Raw genomic sequence first — 22,839 nt, forward strand, 5'->3', positions numbered from 1 at the left:
TCATGCATCAAGGATAATTTTTTATCATTTATTATGAAAACTGTTAATAGCAAAAATTAAACAAGTAGAGGTGCAATCATATTTTCCTAATCTCATCAGTTATTACACGGAGAGATAAATTTAAGCTTATAATGAAAAGAATTTTTTTTTGTACCTCAAGAGAAAGTGCATATTTAATAACCATCTAGCAAATATATCTTAATATTTGATGCAATAAATTTTTCTCACTTCATAAAAATATCAGTAATATCAAAATACTTTCAATAGATGCATTATCTTAAAAACAATGGATATTTGCGAAAGTGCATAAGTTTGCTGCATAAATAAGTTATGTATTTGGTTACATACTAATGTTGAAATTTGTCTAGATGAATATGCACATTTTATAAGCCTTCATAAAAAATTTTGTAGAATAAGATTAGCTGGTTAAAAAACTAAGTCATTTTCTTTGAAATTCTAAAAAGAGAAATTAATACTTTGCTATAAAATTTAAATGTATTGATTGCATCCTTTAAAAAAATTCAACTGAATATGCAGACTAACAAAAATTATGAACTTTCTTCAAAATAAATTTTCTCTAATGAATAAATAATATCAATCTAATGCATATGTAAATAATTTAATTAACTAGAACTTATTATAGAGAGATTTATAAGAAACATTTCATAAAAGTAAAAAATTAGAAATTGAAAGTGCATAAATAAAATAGAAAATTCCATAAAATATAACTTTATTTAAACCATAAATAAAGGAAAATTTTGTTTAACAATAAACATTATACCATAGAATATTAAGTTTGGTTAGAGAATGTGATATGCAACATTAAAATGCCAATTTATAAATTGATGTTCAGAACACATGCAACTTCAAAAACAGCGTTAACAGAGCTATCTAAACAAAACAAAAGAAAAAAAATTACACTACTCAATACACAACATTTGCTGTTCCTCGTAACATAAAAAGGATGAAAATCGAATGATGATACATGAAGATTATCAAATTATAATACACATGAATTAATGAAAGATGCAGATGAATATGTGCTAAAATTCAATTAAAATTTAATAAAAATATGCACATTTCAGTGAAAGACAATAGTCATGAACATTAGTACATATGAGTAATAATAATTTACCTTTCAAAAGATGTTTACACAGTTTCAAGTCCATAAATTAACCATCTTCGAACGATAACACAGTTCACGAAGGAAAAAAAAATGTCAACGTCCAGTGACAATTTGAAAAAGAAGTTGGTCTCACATTTACTTCTTCGCCTTTTTGGGGGCTGCTTTCTTTTTAGGTGAAGCCTTGGCTTTTTTAGGTTTTACAGCTAATTTCACTGCTTTGGGTTTCTTCGGAGAAGCAGCTTTTTTTGCAGGTTTTGCTTTCTTAGCAGGACTCTTCTTAGCCGCAGGTTTGGCGGCGGCTGTTTTCTTAGGTTTAGCTGCTTTTTTAGGAGTAGCTGTTTTAGCCTTTTTAGGTTTGGCTGCCTTGGTCGCTGCTGACTTCTTAGGTTTGGGCGCAGAGCTGCTCTTTTCTTTAGTACCAGTGCTGATTTTAAAAGATCCGTTGGCTCCTTTGCCCTTGGTTTGTACGAGACTCCCACCAGCGACTGCAGATTTGAGGTATTTTCTGATAAAAGGTGACATTTTATCAGCATCCACTTTGTAGTTGGCGGCAATATATTTTTTAATTGCAGCAAGCGATGAGCCTCCTTTTTCTTTTAAGGCAGTGATAGCCGCGGGAACCATCTTTGCGACGGGTGGATGAGAAGGCGCAACTTTCGGTTTTTTTGCCTTCGCAGTTTTGGTTTTTTTTGGCGTTGCAGGAGCAGCTTCAGTGCTTTCAACCATTTTTAATTACTGAATGAAGAATTCGTTGATAAAAACTAATAATCGGTCAACAAACAGAACGACGTAACGTCCAGAGTAGCGTGAAAGAGATTTGAATCGAAAACACGTTCAAGGCAGGCGCAGCTTATATAGAGTTGTAGCGGACCTCGCGGAAAGCTGTAAACAGAGAGCGCACCGTGTCACTACTCTTGTTCGAAACGATCGGACTTTCGCTCAAAGATTGTGTTTCTTCATCGACTTTGAAGGATGTTAAATACTTTGAATTTATTCAAAATATTTTGTTTGATCATTGTATCGTTATAGAACAGTCTTGTGAACCATTTTCCAATCCAAAAATATTTTATTTTAACCGCATCTTTTTTAAAAAACGTTCTTTCTGACGAGATCGATGAGCGAAAATTTATAAGTCTCTAATTGTTTCTCGTTTTTCTTGAAAATAAAATTTATTCATTACTGATCTATTACATAATTATAAATTTTGAACAGTTTTAATTTGGTTTTTTAAATCCTATTACAGTTTAAAGCCTCGAGAAGTTGATGAAAGTATTTTTTTTCGAGGTCACCTAACACACATCAGAGCCTTCACATCAAATCTGGGTCGCCATTACTTTAATGTTGTAACGATTTTTTTTAATTTAAATAAATTTTTTTTCATATTTTAAGTTATATTTGTAAACGCACGGTGTTTAGAGGATATTTGGCGACATTTAATATTTAAAATGATATAAATAAACATTAATAAAGCGAAAAAAAGCTTATTTCACACGAATGCTTGGGTTAACTGATTCTGAAGTGATTTGATGTATTGTAAAAATTCATAAAATATGTGTCAATTAAATTTTCGAAATAAATATGTTTAAAAGTTCTTTTTTTGTTTATATTTTACATTCGAGTAGCTTCAATGTTATCGAAGCTTTAGAAACAGAATTATTATTTCATTTTTAGAAATAGTTTGAATAAACACATATTGTTTTAGTCAAATGTTAGTAAGGAATATTCAAACATTTAGTTTTGTCTCTTTCTTTTAAAACTCATATTTTTAATATTTTTTCCAAATTAATTAATATGCAGTATATATTTTGTTAAAACTGTATTAAGCTTTTAATAATACAGTTAATAAAAATAAAGTTTTTTCTTTTTCTGTCTACATTTATGACTAAGTGTAGTGATGAATAATAATATAATGGTTATGTCTAGGACAAAGAAAAAAAAACGTTTGTTATGACTTTATTTATATTTAAATAATTACGTTTCCAAGGAATTTGATTAAAATTAGATGGTTATTTTTTTTAAAAATTCCTTTCTCATTATGTTATATTTACTTTTACAGCAATAATTGAATCCTGATCATGAATAATAAATAGTGTAGAGTAAACATTTGACTTCTGTGAATGTAATTTAGAACATATTGTAAGACTTTTTGTGAATTTACAGATTTTTAAGTATTTCCCACATGTATTTATAATATTGTAAAAAAAGGTTTTATAAGGAAGAAAAAAAAAACGAAAATTTAGACGAATTTAAATTGTTAGTAAATTTTTTAATACACGAAATTATCAGTGAATACTGTAAATTCGTGTAAAAGACAATTCCAAGAATTTAAAAGCAATTCTGAATATTCGTTAATTTTACAAATTGGTGACATTTTATTTATTTATTAATTTTTAATTAAAATAAGACTAAAAAAAAAAATCTTTCATTGAGACTTTTTAAGACTTGGAAAAAAAAAGAAGCTATTTTTTAAATACTTAATATCTTGCGCTGAATTTCAAAAATAAAATTTTAAATTTACTTATTTTGAAATGCAATGTCTAATATGGATAATATATTCATAGAAAAATAGATGCTTCACGCAATAAGGAAAATATGGATGTATTTCCAAGTTTATAAATTCCATTCTCCCATGTTAAAATGACTTGTTTGAAAAGAATAGTATTTTTAATCTCATATTGTCTTTGTATTTCTTATCGAAAGTAAATTTCAGAAAGTAAGGAATATTAATGCTCTGACTCCACTAAAGTTCATAGATATGTGGCTCTAGATGAAATATTGACGCGGCGTGAAATTTTATTATTTTTTGGGAGGGGGTGGAGAAGGGGGCACCGAATTTTTCATCCTTTCGACTTTTTTTGTTTTTGAAAATTATTTTGCTTGCTTAAAATTAAACAATATGTTAAAACTCGAAACCTTTAATATGCATATTACCTCGCTGATTCATTAGGGTAATTCGCTTAAGTGCGGAATCAAGTATTTTCCTCAGGCATTGTGCACATTAATATTTTCTGTATCATTAAAATTTCTCTCATTTGATTTGCTATTTTGTTGATTGACTTGATTCTTTAGATATGAAAAATAACTTTATGACATTATGTTTACTTTATTAATTGTAACAATACCTAAAACAGTTTGGTTCCTTGCTTTTAAAGTGATTGCTGATTATCTCTATGCGCTAATTTTGTTCACTGTAGTTACTTGATTTTTTAAATAGCGAAAGATAAATAACTTATTGAAGCACAGAAGAGTGTTGCAGGATTTACACTTAAACGAGTGACTAATGTGCGGATCATCTAAGTCAGAGCCGACGGGGACCTATGCCACGTGACAGGTGTTTCGATGGTACACGAGAAGATATGTTAAATTATTTTTCTTCACTTACATTTATGGCTTACACTAGAAAAATTTAAAAAAAATTCTAGTAATAGCTGCCATTATAGGTATAGTGCACCAAAAAAATGGACCCGGAATATCTTTTGATCTGGGGTGGCAGCAAAATGTGGTCAGGAGAGCGTTGTTTCTGTGGTCAAGTTTTTCCCGCCCTATCACGATCACTTTTTCAGCGAATTAAAAAAATTTTACGCACACAACGATAAAATTCGTTTGTCTAAAGATAATTCTACGCAAAAAATAAATTTTAGTAAATAATATTATTTTTTATTACTTTATTTAATAATAGTAGTAGAATAATACTAATAAAACTTTATTTAATAATAGTAATAGTATTTTTTGAATTGCAAGGTACACAATTTTAAAATATCTAATTTTACATGGCGAACTGCAAAATTTGAGCAAAATCAGTTGAATAGCTCCTGAGAAATCGAATTTTAGAAAAGTTATATATTTCTCGGGAACTATTTAATCAATTTCGCTCAAACTGTGTATTTAACCATGTAAAATTATATACTTTAAAATGACGTAACAGTTGTATACCTTACAATTCAAAATAATTAAATAAAGTAATAAAAATTAGTAAATATTTACTAAAACTTATTTTATACATGGAATTATCTTTGGACAAACAAATCTTATAATTGTGTGCAAAATTTTTTAAAATTCGCTTTAAAAGTTCTCGAGATATGGCGAAATACGCAAAAAGTAAGATGTCGAAACTTTGGATCGTTCTCCTGATCTAACAATGGGGACCATATTTCCCAGATTGCGACTACCCCCCCTATATTTTGGTGATTAGTAATCCGAATCCGTCGAAAAAAGGTACGTTTAATCAGAAAAAAGGACCTTTCTCGTGTGTTGATTTCGTAAAAGTTAGTTTAAAAAAAGGTATGTTTATTCAGTGAAAGTACGTTTTTATGTCTAATTTCGTATTTTAAAATATCGTCTTCACTCATTCATTAGAATATTTGAGGTCAACCCTTCTAACCATTAAAATTGAGTCCTAGAACGTAAAGATCCGATCATAAGAACAAAAATTATTTTGGGTGATCTGGTTTTTTTGTGTGCACTGATCTAAAAATGAAACCGGAACATCCTTCATAAAAAATATGTTTTCTCTCACATGTCATCGTTCCTTATACCATTACATTTAGGTGTATGAAAGAACAGCTATTATTGCAATCATCGGGGTCGTTAAACATCAGCGAGCAGGGGTCTTAGCTCTCTAGTACAAAATGGAAAAAAGTAAAACCCTAAATGAATTTCTATCGAATTATTCCGCCCTAAACTCAATCTTAATGGTTCGAATGGATGACCTCAAATATGCTAATTAAGGAGTTCAGACGATATTTTAAGCTGCGAAATCAGACACAAAAACGTACTTTCTCTGAATAAGCATACGTATTTTTTTAAAACAGATTTGGATTTCTTTTCCTCAAAAATAAAGGGGGGGGGGACGATTCGCATTCTGGAAAATTAGAGTCCCAAAAGTTAAGGCAGAAAAGTTATCGAAAGTTTGGATCTGTTAATGTTAGTCTCATTTCTTGCGTTTTTCGCTTCATCTTGAGAACTTTTTAAACGAATAGAACAATTTTTGCTTATCCAAAGATAAATAATTCCATACAAAGAATAATTTTTAATAATAATTTATTATTTTATTTAATAATAGTCAAAAAGAGTTGTAAGGTATACTATTGAATAGTCTATGTATTTTTAAATGCCTATTATTAAAGAATTAAAGACGATAAATAAAACATTTAGAGAAATAGAGAGTACTTGGCCACCTACAGGTGTGATCGAGAGTCAGGACTAAGGTCCTATGCTCTCTAAAGAGGTTTAGAAGATGTAGAATTTCAAGTGACAAAATCTGAACGATATCTGGCGAATAATACGAACGAGTCATCAAATTTTAAGAATACAACTTTTTAAAGATTTGTTTTCTCTAGAGCTGTTCGACTGATTTAGTTGAACTTTTTATTTTATCATTTAAAATTGCATACGCTAAAAGGATGTAAAAATTCTTATTCCTTACAATTCAAAAAGTTTTCGTTTATTATTAAATAAAATAATAAAGAATAATTTTTAAAAAATATTCTTCTATATATGTTTGCATCTTCTATGCATCTTCGTATATATGTTTGTATTTAAAAAATAAAGTATTGTTATCTTTGGATTAGCAAAGTTTATAGTTATAGACAAAAAAAATTTCGATTTGTTTAAAAATTTTTCGAGATATTGTGAATTTTGCAAAGCTGTGAAATTAATACTAAAGGGATCCAAGCTTTCGAACACTCTCTTGCCCAACTATTTGTGACCCTATTTTCCAGATTTCGGCTACTCCCATATTTTGAAGGTCAGAAATCGAAACCTATGGAGAAAAATCAAACCATTAAGCTTGAATATACATGTGAAAACCCGATCATTCGATCAAAAGTTATTCGGGGTGCTGTTACCAGATTCATCATGCTCAGGGTTGGGGAGTTTTTCGATTCCAGTTAAGTTAAAAATTCAGGACTTAAAACAGGAAATATAATTCGTGACAATTATTCAAACAAATACTTATATTTACGCAAAAAAGAAAAAATATTTGGATGAACATTATGACGATTATTTAAAACATTAATTATTACATACTTAATTAAACTCATTTGAGCGTTTTACGAGCCTATGTTTGATCGAAGGGTTAAAAAAAAAATCAACGAAAATAAATAAAAGTATGGAAAAATAAGAAATTAAAAAAAAAAAGATTTATTTGTAAATTTCTTTTTAAGTTATTAACTACAAAATCCAAATTTATTTAGCTAAGTTAACTGGAGAAAAAAATAATCCGCGAATGAATCGAGTATATTATTTGTAGTAACAGTTTATAGCTATTCACCCAGTTTTAAAATGTTTTCTTTTGCATACATATATATATATAACATAAAAAGCTTCAACTAATCTTTTAGTGTTATTCCTTTATCTAAATCTTCTTCATTCTAAACAAAATGCTCTTTCTCACACTTTAAAATTCACATCCTGTCTCTCAATCTATTTTTAGTTCAAGTATGCATTCATTAACATATTAACGTTTTTGCTTTTGCATTTAACATTTGGACCAATGATAATTATAAGATTTCCCTTTTTCTCTAAGACGAAACAGTGTTGCCAGATTGGGATGCTTATAAAAATTCTCGCTACTGAAAATCAAATTTGGACTATCCGTTACTTTTCGGGCTGCTCATTATTTTTCAAACGCAACAAATCTTAAAAACGCTCCTTTTTTTTCCCCTCATAGAAATATATGTTGTTTTTTTTTTAATTTTTTCCCTTTCCTATTGTAAAATGATTCTTAAAAGTCTGCTGTTTTTTTTAAAAACCTTTTTTTTAAAAAAGGACATTTTTTTATTGTCGAAAACGCATCCGTTTTAGTTTTGGATTCTTGTTTTGTTTTACTGCGCGGAGTCTATGTTTCAAATCGTAGACTCTTAAAATCGCAAAGATATGCAAAAGGAAAAATGCACGGCGAGTACGATGGGAATTTTTTTTTTTTTTAAACTCCAACCAATATGAACCGTTTAAAATAAATCACGTGACCTTTAATCTGAGTTAAAACGAAACATTGAATTTGACGAAATTTTTAATTCAATGCATAGAAATTTTACTTCTTTTTTTAAAAATTTTATATNGGCTTCAAAATGTACGAATCCGCTACTTTTGGAGCTCCCATTCGCTACTTTTTAATTTTAAGTTCTGGCAACACTGACGAGAGAACATTTTACTGATTTACTTTGCAAAATATATCTCGGGACGCTATATCAGGGGAGAAAATTTTCGTCACAACTTCTCTTTCATCTCCATATCTAATTTAAAATACAGAAAAAGTGAGTTGTGACAAATATAGAGTAAGACATGAAGTTTCAAATATTGAGAAGAAATTTCTAAGTTAACAAAATAAAAATAAATTATGAGAAGATGGCTTAGGATTAAGCAATGAGGAATATCTCTATCAATAATTTGTTTACCTTTTGATAGATCGATATATTTTTTTCTTTCTGAAATTTCATGGCTTAATCTAAGCTTGCCTGTCTCTTTCTTTTAAATATTAAAATGGGGATGAAAGAGAATGAGCGACGATAAGTTTCTACCGTGGTATCGGGTCTTATTAAGGATTGCCAGACAAAAATTACAAATTTTGTAATTTTCATACATATATTTTTTTTAGAAATTCCAGCAAAACTTTTTCAACTTGCTTAAAAGGATGGCTCAGGGGATAGGGTGTTCGCCTCTCTAACCCCAGCGTTGGCTGGTCGATACGAATTCCGCAGCCGGCTCGCACCGACCACAGTGCTAGCGTAGAAATATCCTCAGTGGTAGAAGGATGATCGGTTAGGGTCTCCTTTCTGTAAGCTTAACAGTGGGTGGTTGTCGTGGTTTTCCTCGCCATGTAACGCAAATGCGGGTTAGTTTCATCTAGAAGCTCTCCACGAAGACAAAATTTCTCCCATTACTTGATCCAAGAGTTCCTTGTCTTCTGGATTGGGTTCAAAATGACAAGGCTACGGAGTTGATAATTGGTAGTCGTAAACCCAAAATTGGGTCGGCTGTTCAATGACGGTTATTAAAAAAAAAGAAGAAAAAAAAAGAAGAAAAAAAACTCGCTTTAACGGCTTTGAAAGCATAGGATCTACGCAAGAAGTGATATTAACATTAAAGGGTTCAATCTGCCTATTTGGAACTTATATTCCATAGGGTTTTTAAAAAGTACTTAAAGATGCTTATTTTTGATTTACGTTTTTTAAAAAGTGCTTAAAGGTGCTTATTTTTGATTTACGTTTTTTAAAAGCCCTTAAAGGTGCATTTTTTATTCGGGGTTTGTAAGAAGTGTTTAATTTTCTATCTTTTAAAAAGAGACTTTTTTCTTCGCCGTGTCAATTGTCGTTCTTAATTGCAAGAAATGTTTTTCACAATTTTTTCTGCGATATTTATTAGAAACTAATTATTTTATCATGATTATGTAAAGTTTTTAAAAATGTTTTTGAATTTTATTGATTTTAGGTTTATAAATGAAGAACTTTAAACGATGGAAAAATTTTTTATTACTACACAGATCTTAATTACGATTTTTTTTGTGACAAGTGATAAAAAATATTTTTTTGAGTGCTTAAAAAGCACTTATTTTTTGTTGAAAAATCTGACTACACCCTGATTCCAGATTCCGGCTGAACAATTCAGATCCTTTGAAAGAAGAGGTATTTTTATACATAGATTTGCATTTGTTTTTTTCTAACCTAAAATATCGGCTGTACAAATTAAGTAGAGTATTTAAGGTGTGGCTCTCGAACGATTGAGTCTTGGTTCGGATGGTTAGATCAAAAGTTATTCAGTGAAAAAGTTATACACTTCTTTTTTTCTTTTCTTCTTTTTCACGTCCTGTACAAATCAAAAATTTTTCCAAACTAATTCAATAATTTTAATTAAACTACTAAAGCAATAATTTTTCTTGACAAAAAAATTTACATTTTTCTTAAAAAAAGGAATAAATATGCTTGATTTAAATTCTTTTAATTTAATACTGTTAAAACTTTAAAAAAAAAAAGTGACCTTTAAGGTTCTATACTTTTAGATTTTTTTTTCTTTCTGCTACATCTGGAAGGGGAAAAAATTGTTAGTTAAAGCATTACATTATAAAATGCAACTTTTACACTCAGTTTGCGGAATTGGTTTTAGGTTACATAACAAAGTTAATTTGTAATTATTTAAAATAAAAATTAATAACTTTAAGGAAGGGGTCGGTAGAGCAGATACCAATAATGCTAAAACTGACCTTTTTCAATGTACAGTGTACCAAAAAAAAAAAGAAAAAACGGACCACCCTGAGTAACCTTTTGATATGATCGGATCTTCACGTTCTAGGATTCAATCTAAATGGCTTGAGGGGGGGAGCTAAAATGTGCTAATTAATAAGTGCAGATGATATTTTAAGTTATGAAATCCGCCTCAAGAACGTACTTTTCTGTGAATAAACAAACTTCTCACCAAAATTTCAGGATTTCTGACTCCCCAAAGTATAGGGGCAGCCGCAATCTGGGTTTTACATTTTGCTTAATTCGCAATATCTCGAGAATTTTTTAAGCGAATTGAAAATTTTGTACACAGAATTACAAAATTCATTTATCCAAAGATGCATGCAAAAAATTACTTTATGTTTATTATTTTAATTAATTAAAGCTGAAAATTGAATTGTAAAGTATTAAAGTTTTTGTATGATTTTAAAAAACACAGTTTTATATGGCAAAATATGAAATTTGGGCGAAATCTGTTGTAAAGTTCCTGAAAAATTGAATTTAAAAAAGTAGATATTTCTCAGGAACTATTTAACCGATTGCACTCAAATTTTGTATTTTGCCATGTTATATTATTCAAAATGATGCAAAAAAATTTATACCTTACAATTCAAAATATTTTTGACCATTATTAAAAAAAATAATAATAAATATTTATTGAAATTTTTTCTTCCTGCTTAGTATTATCTTTGGATAAACGAATTTTATTTAAATTTGTGAGCAAATTTTTTTTAATTCGCTTAAAAAGTTATCGAGCTACAGTGAAACACTCAAAAAGTAACATTAAGGGGTCAAAATTTAGGAGCACTCTCCGGGCCAAACTATTGGGAACTCTATTTTCCAGAGTGCGTCTTCCCCCTAAATTTTTGGGGTCAGAAATACGAATTCGTCGAGAAAAAGGTATGTTTATTCAAAGAAAGTAAATTTTTGTGTCTGATTTCGTAACGTAAAATATCGTCTGCACTTATTAATTAGTATATTTGAAGTCACCCTTTCAAGCCATTGAGATCAAGCCCTAGAACGTGAAGATCCGATCATTAGATCAAAAGTTATTCAAGGTGGTTCGTTTTTTATTTTGCACACTGCACCTTTTCTCAGCATCTAAACAAGATACTGCTTTAGCTTTTTTTTCTTCCACAGAATATTTACATGCACATGTTTACATTGTGGTAACTGTTAATACATATCTTTGGCAAAAAATTGTTTAAAAAAATATGAACTGAAAACTTATAATTTTTTAAAAAGTATCCTCAAAATTTTTTCATAACTCAAAAAGTATTCCTGTTAACGCTATAACATAATCATACCATACAACTGATATAATCTCAAATTTCCCCCAAAATATTTCAAAGCGATATCATAAGTGGTTTATTCGAAAGGTTAGTTTAGTTTTATTGAAATCTCATCAAAATATAATTTATAGAATTACTAGGAGATTGCAAGTACACTTTCTTGTCCCCCCCTCCCTCCTTGTGGGTGTCCAGGTAGGTAAGACGTTTAATCGTGTACATGTGTATCCCTACCATTACAATGGAGGAAAATTATTAAAAATAATAATTTTAATTTATCTTGTTCCATAGACAATAAATCGAATTCGAAATGATGAAAAATGCATTTTCATGCCTATAATGTTCAAAACAATAGAGATGTGCTGTTTAAAAATACTTTTAGGCATTATTTGAAATGAAGAAAGAATAATTCTGGCGGAATTGAGTATAGTTATCAACGATGAAATTAACAAATCAAAGCCAACATCACATCGTTAAAAAACATTAAAATTCAAAGTGTGCCATAAAAATACATTTTGAATCTAATTAAAATAAAATTATCGTGTTGAAAAGCTTTTTTTTTTTTTTTTAACCTTTCTTCAATTTTAAAACAGGCACCCTTTTATTTTATTTCCTAAGCTATGTATAATGCTAAGCGTAAATATGTACTTAACATTAGTGCAGCTACAATATTCTACAATTTTAAATTACGCATCCAAAAATTTCTTTTGCAAAGAGTGTAATTAGTGGCTCCATCTATTATGTGGCAGTATAAACTAATACAAAAAAATATCAGTAATAAATTCTAAATATCTAGAGTTTATTAAGAATCTTAATTGCTTCAATATTTCGATAAATAGTAATTATTCAATAAGTAACAATGATACATAAGCTTTATAGCCATATTTAAATTATCTTCATATACTTATAAATTTTATTAAGCTTTTGGCAATTTCTACTGGTGCTGCCATCTCCATTAATTTTAAAATAACTATTTTACTGATAATCGTTTGTGATTTTTCGGAGACTGATAAGTTCAGAAATTTTTAATTTTTACAAAACATATAAATCGGCATTTATTTGTAGTTTTCTTTACCTAGAAATTGCTTTTTAACGTGACTCATCAAGTGCTTAAATTCTAGTAAATATAAAGTGAAGTTTACTATAGTTTATGCTATAAAAATTCAATAATAAAACATGTATAAATTGGAATATAAAGCTCTGATACTTAATTCAATAAGTTTTTATTTGGAAAAAAAAAAATAGGATATTATTAATAATAATAATTCACTAAAATAATTTCACCGAAATAAATGTTTGAATATTAATATAATTATTTTACACTAAACGAAATTGAATTTTCCTTTATTTAATCGAACAAAATTTGGGATTTAATATTGTAATACAATAATAATAAGAAATTTCAGTACATATTTCACCCACATGATAGGAAAAGTAGCTTTTTCGCTTAGTATATGCTTTTGTTCATTACATCAATGATTGCAATATATAATACATTCTAAACTAATATGCGATGGTCATTAATACTATGTTAAATAAAATATTTAATTATTATATTAAAGTTATTGATGCATTAATTATTTTTTATCTCTTCTGACTTAACTTCAAAGATTTATTACATTTTAAGGAAAGAATTTTTGGAGGTAATTTTTATTCCCGAATCCCAGCAATGGCTGGTCGATAGTAATTCCTTGCCGGGATCGCACCGCCTACAGTGTTAACGAAAATACAGTAGTAGACGAATAATAGGTTTGAGTTCCCTTGCCGTCAGGCTAACCGTGGGAGGCTTTCCTCTGCATGTAATGCAAATGCGGGTTAGTTTCATCAAAAAATCCTCCATCGTGGCAAATTTCACCCAATACTCGATCCAAGAGTTCCCTAGTCTTCTGGATTGGGTTCAAAATTACAAGGCTACTTAGTTGAACATTAGTAGCTGTAAACTAAAAATTTGGGTCGGATGTTCAACGACAATTTTATAATAAAATTCATTCATCTGTATTTTTTTTTCTCTTTTCCGTTTTTACCTTGTTTTCTGAAAAGTTATTTTTGCTATCTGCCATTAGAAATAAAATAAAAAATTCTCTTTGACTTTATTATTAGACAATCTTGCAATTTATATATATTTTCAAGCCTTTATTTCCATCTCCTACAATTAAAAACAAAACCCTTTTCGACGGAAAAATAAACGCTTTTGGGGAAGGAAAAAAAAAAAAACTTCATTCTAAAATGCTCTTAATTTTATTTTACTGATAATCAATAATTAAGGCCAAATTGGAAAACTAATAAATTTCGTAGAAAATTTATGAAAATTGTAGTTGTAAAAATTCAAACCTGAAAAAAAAAAATCAGTTAGAATTTTTTTTTAAAATTTTCCTTTTAGTTTTAATTACAACTTTTCAATTGATATTACAATTAAGATTTTTCTTAATTATCTTATATACATATTTAACATCATTGCGATTATTCAAGTAAAACATTGCCTTAAACTTTGAATCGTAAAAATTTGGCAGAATACAGCGTTCTCACAAGTTACCCAATGAATTACTTCTTTTACAATTCCATAGAATTGAAAAATAAGTTGTCTTGCTAGTCTAGCTATGAAATAAAGATTATGCAGATATTTGAGATAAAGAGTATTGCAAATTCTGTGATTTTTAGCATTTTTGAACAATTTACTGTGCCTAATTTAAAGATTATGTAACCTTACTTACTTACTACTTTCTATTGCATAGGTTATTACTTTTAATTTATTTATTTATAATAATTTGCATTTTTGGTGATTTGTTAGGGAATTTTGAAGTTATTCTTGTGCTGTTATTCTTGTGTTCATCAGACACAAAAATGTACTTAATTACTATTAGGACTCAAGGAACGATTGCTTGCGCCGTGTCCTGACATTCCTTGGGAACTACTGTGCTCAGTTACAGCTGTCTGGGTAACGTGTACGGTCAGTTCTGTGTCTTTAAAATGTTCAACAAATCTCCCGCCTCGTATGAGGTACTGTCAGTGATGCGTTTTGAGTCAGCAAAAACCCTGTCTGCAGCCCATATTCACCGTCAGATGTGTGAAGTTTGCGAAGCTTCCAACTGGCATCCTGAGAGAAAATTTTGCTCTCCGTGACAATGACTATCTCCTCCTCTCAGTTCCGAGCTTTAGTGGACTCTTTTGACTGGGAAGTTTTATACCATCCCTCCATACAGCCCAGACCTAACGCTAAGGGATTTTCAACTTCTCTGATGTTTCAAACATCGTTTTGGCGACAACTTGTACAGCGATGACTGAGACCTCTTGGTTATCAGACAGGTTAAATAGAAGAGGGTATTCTAAAGGTATAATAAGTGTTTAAGCAACTTTGGCAACCATTTTGAAAAAAAGAAAAAAAGAAAGAGGAACGTATATAGAACTAAAAAAATACATTTAATTCGTGTAAATTTTTTTTGTTTTGTTTTTATTTTCAAACTCGTACCTTAAAATTAAATGAAATTAAGTTAAATGAAATTATTTAAGACTTCTGAAATAGTTTTCTTAATTAAGACCAATGTTAAAAGCCTTATTATTAATATTTGTCAGATATGTCAGCTTTCAACCATCACAAATAAGACATCTATTGACTAATATTGAACAATTATCCGTCGACGCCAATAGGCCTAAGAGATATCTAAAACTTAAAGTGATATTTTGCAATTTCTGTTTAAGTTTGAGCTCGATTTTTCCCCTTATTAACTATTTTTTTTTTCCTTATTGTCCCACATATAAAAATACGTTCAATAAAAATAAATGTTGACACCATGCCTAAGCCTTATGCATAAATCGTATAAGTTTAAGTAAAACGTTTTCATCTCAAAAATGCTCTCTTTATTTTTATTATTCATTCATTTCGGAATGAAATCATGAAATATTTCATTCTCAAAAGCTGCGTCAGAGCTTCATAAATAGCCGAAATCGAATTTGCTATTTTCTTTAGCAAAATTTGTTACAATTTAATAAGCCACACTTTTATGAACTCAGATAAAGATGAATAGTAACCCTTTAATTTTTGTTCAAAATATATTTTTTCAAACCGTTTGATTGCTGCATTGACTACTTAATAAAGTTTGTGATTAGTCATGATTAGGACTGGGCGATATAAGAAATTTTATATCGTGATGCATCGTCAGTTTTGCATCGCGATATAGTATTTTTGAAATTCATTTACTTGTAAGGCTCAGAAAGTCGGATTTCTATCAAAACTTCATACTCAGATTGATTTAAATCAATTTATGAATTTGATGTATAGGTTTTGCTTGAGAAAGATATTAATGTTATATTTTCTAAAAATAATCGCGCAAATAACGAAAGATTTCTTAGTTTAAAAATAAATAATAAAAAAATAAATAAAATTGAAATTTATTAATATATTTACCTAACAATATAGAAAGAAAGTTTAAAAATAAGTTCGTTAAAAATTATTTGTATGCTTAAAACAAAGTGCTAAATGAATTAAGCAAAATAAAGCACTTTTAAAACAACACTATTTTTTAATCATTATTATTTCACATAAATAATAAAGTTAAATCGAATAATTACCGAATTCTGAACGAAAAAACAAAGTAAGGTTTAATTTCTTAAAAATAAAAACAAAAGAATTATAATATTCGATAATATATTCGACTGACAATATTGAAGGAAAATTAAAAAACACGATTATACTTTTTAATAAAACGAAGTGCTAAATGAATAAAAAAAAAAGAAGTCGCAATCGCAAACATTACTAATTTTTTTGAATAAACAAAGTTGATTGACTTATGTCCAAATCCAAAAGAGGAAAAATAAGTTTTGTTATAATTTTATTTATAAAAATGAAAATAACTAAAGATTTATAAATTTAAAATCAGTAATAAAAATCCACTAAATTATTATTTTATCCAAAAAGTTTTTAATAAATTAAAATAAAGTAAAAAATAGCCTAACAAATTTAATTACTTTTTAATTTAATTCCTTATGGGCACCTTAAATTAGATTTCCATTTGTAATAAATTCAATAATGTAAAATAATACTTAAACATATAATATCAAAATTAATTTTCACATTTAAAAATAAAAAAGAAAGTTTTGCTTCAAAAAAAAATTACCTAATTAATTAGGAAACACTTTTTACATACTCTTTTCAACAATAGATTATGTTCAGAATAAGGTAACGACGGCGATCACAAAGTCAGTCCCACTGAAAATAATCTACAAGAAACGATATCAAGTCGCGACAAAGAAGAAAAAAAAACTAAGAGGTGCGGAAACGAACATGCGAGATCACGATATATGTTCTCAAAACTGATTCTGATTCTACCGCTCATCAATCAAGGCCGTTTCAATATAACGATACGTACATCGTCTCCCCCAGCGCGAGTTGGCATCGGAACGTAACAGATCCTTGCGTGTCTTGTATCGCTATATCGTATATCGCTATATCGTTCGTCTTCCGTACTCGACGGCTTAAATCAGATTTCTGATACATCGCCTGGAACGAAAGTCGCTGTATCGGCCTGCCGATACAGGCGTTAAATCGATATGTCGCGATATATCGATTTATAGCCCAGTCCTAGTCATGATTCCAGGTTGAGTGCTATTTGCTTTTAAACTCTGCAGTCAATTTACCAATTTATATTCACTTAGTGGATTTGTAGTCATGTCAACTCCATAGTTTTTGAAATCTAGTACTCATTTCAGAGGACTAAAAAATTTTGCTAACTAAATATAGACTCAACACTATGGGATAACTTTTAATAATTAATCCACACTTGGATACATGGAAAGGAAAACTAAGAAATGTATTTACAAATTCATTTTTTCTTTAAAAGAGAGAGAGAGAGAGAGATCTAAGTATGTTTGCTAGTAAATTGTGTGTGGAATTTTATTTTTTGAATTACTTATTGCTTATAAATTTTTATTTTATAACCGTCGTTGAACGGCAGACTCAATTTTTGGGTTTACGACTCTCAAATGTATTAGCGACTCTCAATAGTGGCATCTACAGAAGTTATTTACGCTTTATCTTCAAATGGAAACAACGAGTTGAAATTATTTTTTAAAACGAAAAGGTGATTATTATTAAATTACAATAATTTATTTCATTTATATCAATTAAGTTTGATTTCCTTCCCTCGTACTAAATCCGTGTGTTAAGGTTTCTAAGAGATCCATTTACAAAAGAGGTAATATATTATAATATTATAACAGTAGTTGAACAGCCGACGCAATTTTGGGTTTATGACTATTAATGTTCAACTCCGTAGCCTTGTCACTTTGAACCCAATGCTGAACTCCTGGATCAAGTATTGGGAGAAATTTGCTTTCGTGGAATACTTTTGGGTGGAACTAACCCGCTTTTGCGTTACATGGAGAAGAAAACAACTAAAACACCTACAGTTAGCCTGACGACAAGGGGACTCTAATCCATGATCCGTTTACCACTGGAGATATTTTATATCTGCTGTGTGGTCGGGCCAAGCTAAATGTGAAATTTGTATCAACCAGCTGTCGCTGGCATTCGAACCCGGGTCACCTCATTGGAAGGAGAACTCTCTATCCCCTGAGCCATCACGGCTCTGCTTATAAATTGTAGTAGTTTTCTACAAGAATCATTATTTATAATTGCTAGTTTATAAGAAGAAATAAAGTATGTAAATTAGACCAAACCTATTTTTTTTTAGAAAAAGTAGAATGCTAATTATGTTATTTTTTTTAAAAAAATCTCAAACTTCTTTTCCGCATTATGATAAAAGTCATTGTTTTGATCTGAAACTGAGAGTTAGTCTCGCATTAGTCTCACTGAATATTTTACAGTGATATTTTAAATACATCAACAATATATTTTTGTTATATTGATAATACTTTTGTATTTTCGGTTATTTCATTTAACTTATAATCAATCAATCGGAGCAAAAATAAATATAAAACTCTTTTGAAAAATGATTTAAAATTTTTTGACAATGAATTTTTTTTATTTACTGTGACTTCATAGCTTAAAAGTTGGGGAAAAGATTCTGTCGAAAATTATTTTATTAGTATTATTATTTTTTTTTTTTTTTTGTTAAATGAAATTAAATGCGTTCTGTGATTTTAAATTTATTGCATTTTTGATATAAAATAAAAATAAAAAAGTTTTTCCGTAACTTATTGGCAATTTCTACTGATTTATCATTTACTATTTGTTATTTCTCTTATAACTAAAAATCTTCATAGAAAATGTAGAAAAAGCTTTACAAAAAGCTTATTATTAATTATATCAAATGAAGATCATAGTTTAATTAGTTTGAACAGTTGTAGTTTTGGGAAAGCAGTTTCTTGAAAACAAATATTTAAAATTGTTGTAGAAAAAGTACTAGATTGCGCTTTACTTTATCATTCCATTTAAGATACATATTCTATAAATTATTCCAATATATATTATACTTATTTTCAAATTGTGGTTTAAAAATTAAAACGATTTTCTTTCAATGAATCAACTGATTTATCAATTACTAAAGCTAAGAGTCTTCCTAAAAAATGTAGCAAACGTTTTACAAAAAGTTTATTATTAATTATATTAAATGAAGGGGTCGTAGTTTTATTAGTTTGAACTGTGTTAGTTTTGAAAACACAAAAGAAAGAGGAACGNGAAAATTTTGTTCTCCGTGACAATGACTCTCTCCTCCTCTCAGTTCCGAGCTTTAGTGGACTCTTTTGGCTGGGAAGTTTTATACCATCCCTCCATACAGCCCAGACCTAACGCTAAGGGATTTTCATCTTCTCTGATGTTTCAAACATCGTTTTGGCGACAACTTGTACAGCGATGACTGAGACCTCTTGGGTATCAGAGAGGTTAAGTAGAAGAGGGTATTCTGAAGGTATAATAAGTGTTTAAGCAACTTTAGCAACCATTTTGAAAAAAAGAAAGAGGAACGTATATAGAGTCAAAAAAATAAATTTACTTCTTGTAAATTTTCTTTTGTTTTGTTTTTATTTTCAAACTCGTACCTTAAAATGAAATGAAATTAAGTTAAATGAAATTATTTAAGACTTCTGAAATAGGTTTCTTAATTAAAAGCCTTATTATTAATATATGTCAGATATGTCAGCTTTCAACGTTCACAAATAAGAACTCTATTGACTAATATTGAACAATTATCCGTCGACGCTAATAGGCCTTAGAGATATATAAAACTTGTAGTGATATTTTGCAATTTCTGTTTAAGCTTGAGCCCGATTTTTCCCCTAATTAACTATTTTTTCCCCTTATTTTCCTACATATAAAAATACGTTCAATAAAAATAAATGTTGACACCATTCATTTCGGAATGAAATCATGAAATATTTCATTCTAAAAAGCTGCGTCAGAGCTTCATAAATAGCCGAAATCGAATTTGCTATTTTCTTTAGCAAAATTTGTTACAATTTAATAAGCCACACTTTTATGAATTCAGATAAAGATGAATAGTAACCCTTTAATTTTTGTTCAAAACATATTTTTTCAAACCGTTTGATTGCTGCGTTGACTACTTAATAAGGTTTGTGATTAGTCATGATTCCAGATTGAGTGCTATTTGCTTTTAAACTCTACATTCAACTTATCAATCTATATTCACACAGTGGATTTGTTGTCATGTCAACTCCATAGCTTTTGAAATCTAGTACTCATTTCAGAGGACAAAAAAATTTAGCTAACTAAATATAGACTCGATACTATGGTATAACTTTTAATAACTAATCCACACTTGGATACATGGAAAGGAAAACTAAGAAATGTATTTACAAATTCATTTTTTCTTTAAAAAAGAGAGAGATCTAAATGACATTTTCAAGTTTGCTAGTAAATTGTATGTGGAATTTTATTTTTTGAATTAGTTACTGCTTATAAATTTTTAGTTTATAACCGTCGTTGAACAGCCGTCTCAATTTTTGGGTTTATGACTACTAATGTGGCGGCTCTCAAAAGTGGCATCTACAGAAGTTATTACGCTTTATCTTCATATGGAAATAACGAGTTAAAATTATTGTTTTAAAACAAAAAGGTGATCATTATTACAATATTTAATTTCATTTATATCAATTGCGTTTGATTTTCTTCCCTCTTACTAAATCCATGTGTTAAGGTTTCTAAGAGATCCATTTACAAAAGAGGTAATATATTATAATATTACAACCGTAGTACAGCCGACGCAATTTTGGGTTCACGATTATTAATGTTCAACTCCGTAGCCTTTGTCCTTTTGAAACCAATACCATAAACAAGGAAACTCCTGGATCGAGCATTGGGAGAAATTTACTTTCGTGGAATACTTTTGGATGGAACTAACCCGCATTTGCGTTACATGGAGAGGAAAACAACTAAAACACCCACAGTTAGCCTGACGACAAAGGGATTCTAACCCATAATTCGTCTACCACTGAAGATATTTTATATCTGCTGTGTGGTCGGGCCAAGCCAAATGTGAAATTTGTATCAACCAGCTATCGCTGGCATTGGTACCCTGGTCACCTCATTGGAAGGCGAACTCTCTATCCCCTGAGCCATCACGGCTCTGCTTATAAATTGTAGTAGTTTTTTACAAGAATCATTATTTATAATTGTTAGTTTATAAGAAGAAATAAAGTATGTAAATTAGACCAAACCTATTTTTTTTTTAGAAAAAGTAGAATACTAATTAGGTTATTTTTTTAAAAAATCTCAAACTTCTTTTCTTTGTTTTGATCTGAAACTGAGATTTAGTCTCAGAAACAATCAATTTCAACGTTGAATATTTTACAGTGATATTTTAAATACATCAACATTATATTTTTATTACATTGATATTACATTTGTATTTTCGGTTATTTCATTTAACTTATAATCAATCAATCGGAGCAAAAATAAATAAAAAACTCTTTTGGAAAATGATTTAAAAAATTTTTATATCGAATTTTTTTATTTACTGTGACTTCATAGTTTAAAAGTTGTGGAAAAGATTCTGTTAAAATTATTTTATTATTATTATTATTTCTTTTGTTAAATAAAATTAAATGTGTTCAGTTATTTTAAATTTATCACATTTCTGATAAAAAATAAATAAAGAAGTTTTTCTATAACTTATTGGCAATTTCTACTGATTTATCATTTACTATAACTAAAAATCTTCATAGAAAATGTAGAAAAAGCTTTACAAAAAGCTTATTATTAATTATATTAAATGAAGGTCGTAGTCTTATTAGTTTGAACCGTTTTAGTTTTGGGAAAGCAGTTTTTTGAAAACAAATATTTAAAATTATTGTAGAAAAAGAACTAGATTGCGCTTTACTTTATTGTTCCATGTAAGATACATATTCTATAAATTATTCCAATATATATTATATTTATTTTCAAATTGTGGTTTAAATTAAAACAATTTTCTTTCAATGAATCAACTGATTTATCATTTACTAAAGCTGAGAGTCGTCCTATAATATGTAGCAAAAGCTTTACAAAATGTTTATTATTAATTATATTAAATGAAGGTCGTAGTTTTATTAGTCTGAACTGTGTTTGTTTTGAAAACACAAATGTTTGAAATTGAACTTTCTGCGATTGTAACATTAACATGTTAACATTGGAACCACAATCAACATATATTTACACTAGGTGATGTTACCTCTCCCCTCCCCCCCAAAAAAACTGTAAACTAACAGGGGCTTCTCGACCACAAAATATCCCAGTTTATTATTGCTTTTTTACTCCCCATTTTTTTGTATCAGACTTGGTTTACTACACCATTTGAATTCGTCGACTTGTATTTGCTCTGTCGCACAAGTTTAGCGCAGTATAGCAAATCTTGGGTATATTTCATCCAACCACAAAATCCCAAAATTATTTCTCTTATTATATTCTCTTATTATATTTCTCTTATAAGTTGTTAGATATGCATCTTCTAATTTATATTGAAAAACGATTTTTTTATTTTCTTATCAAGGTATGAGAATTTTCTTAAAATCTGAAAATTTTTCTTGTTGATATTTTAAGGTTATCATCATACAATTTCTACATTCAGAAAAAATTTGTTTTTGTTAATTTGGATAGAAATTTATTTTTAAATTTCTGATTTAAAAAAAAATTGTTCATAGAAAATTTCAATCGTTATGTTTAAACTTTTTTTTGTCGTGTTGGTTTCTTTATGTAATAATGTAATAATTAAAAGAAACAAAAGAACATTCTAAAAGTTTATTTACATAATAAATACAG

The 22,839-nt window shown here is 28.9% G+C and overlaps 1 protein-coding gene across 1 annotated transcript; it reads right to left on the reverse strand.

Moving 5' to 3' along the window:
- Positions 1-713: 713 nt before the first annotated feature.
- On the reverse strand, positions 714-2,071 carry LOC107442039 (histone H1E). The gene has a single exon (XM_016055492.3). It carries the CDS (start codon positions 1,850-1,852, stop codon positions 1,262-1,264), a length of 591 nt encoding a protein of 196 aa, XP_015910978.1. The 5' UTR covers positions 1,853-2,071; the 3' UTR covers positions 714-1,261.
- Between the last annotated feature and the right edge of the window lie 20,768 nt (positions 2,072-22,839).

The sequence above is a fragment of the Parasteatoda tepidariorum genome, chromosome 5 (genome assembly GCF_043381705.1).
Source record: "Parasteatoda tepidariorum isolate YZ-2023 chromosome 5, CAS_Ptep_4.0, whole genome shotgun sequence".
In the NCBI taxonomy this organism is placed as follows: Eukaryota; Metazoa; Arthropoda; class Arachnida; order Araneae; family Theridiidae; genus Parasteatoda; species Parasteatoda tepidariorum.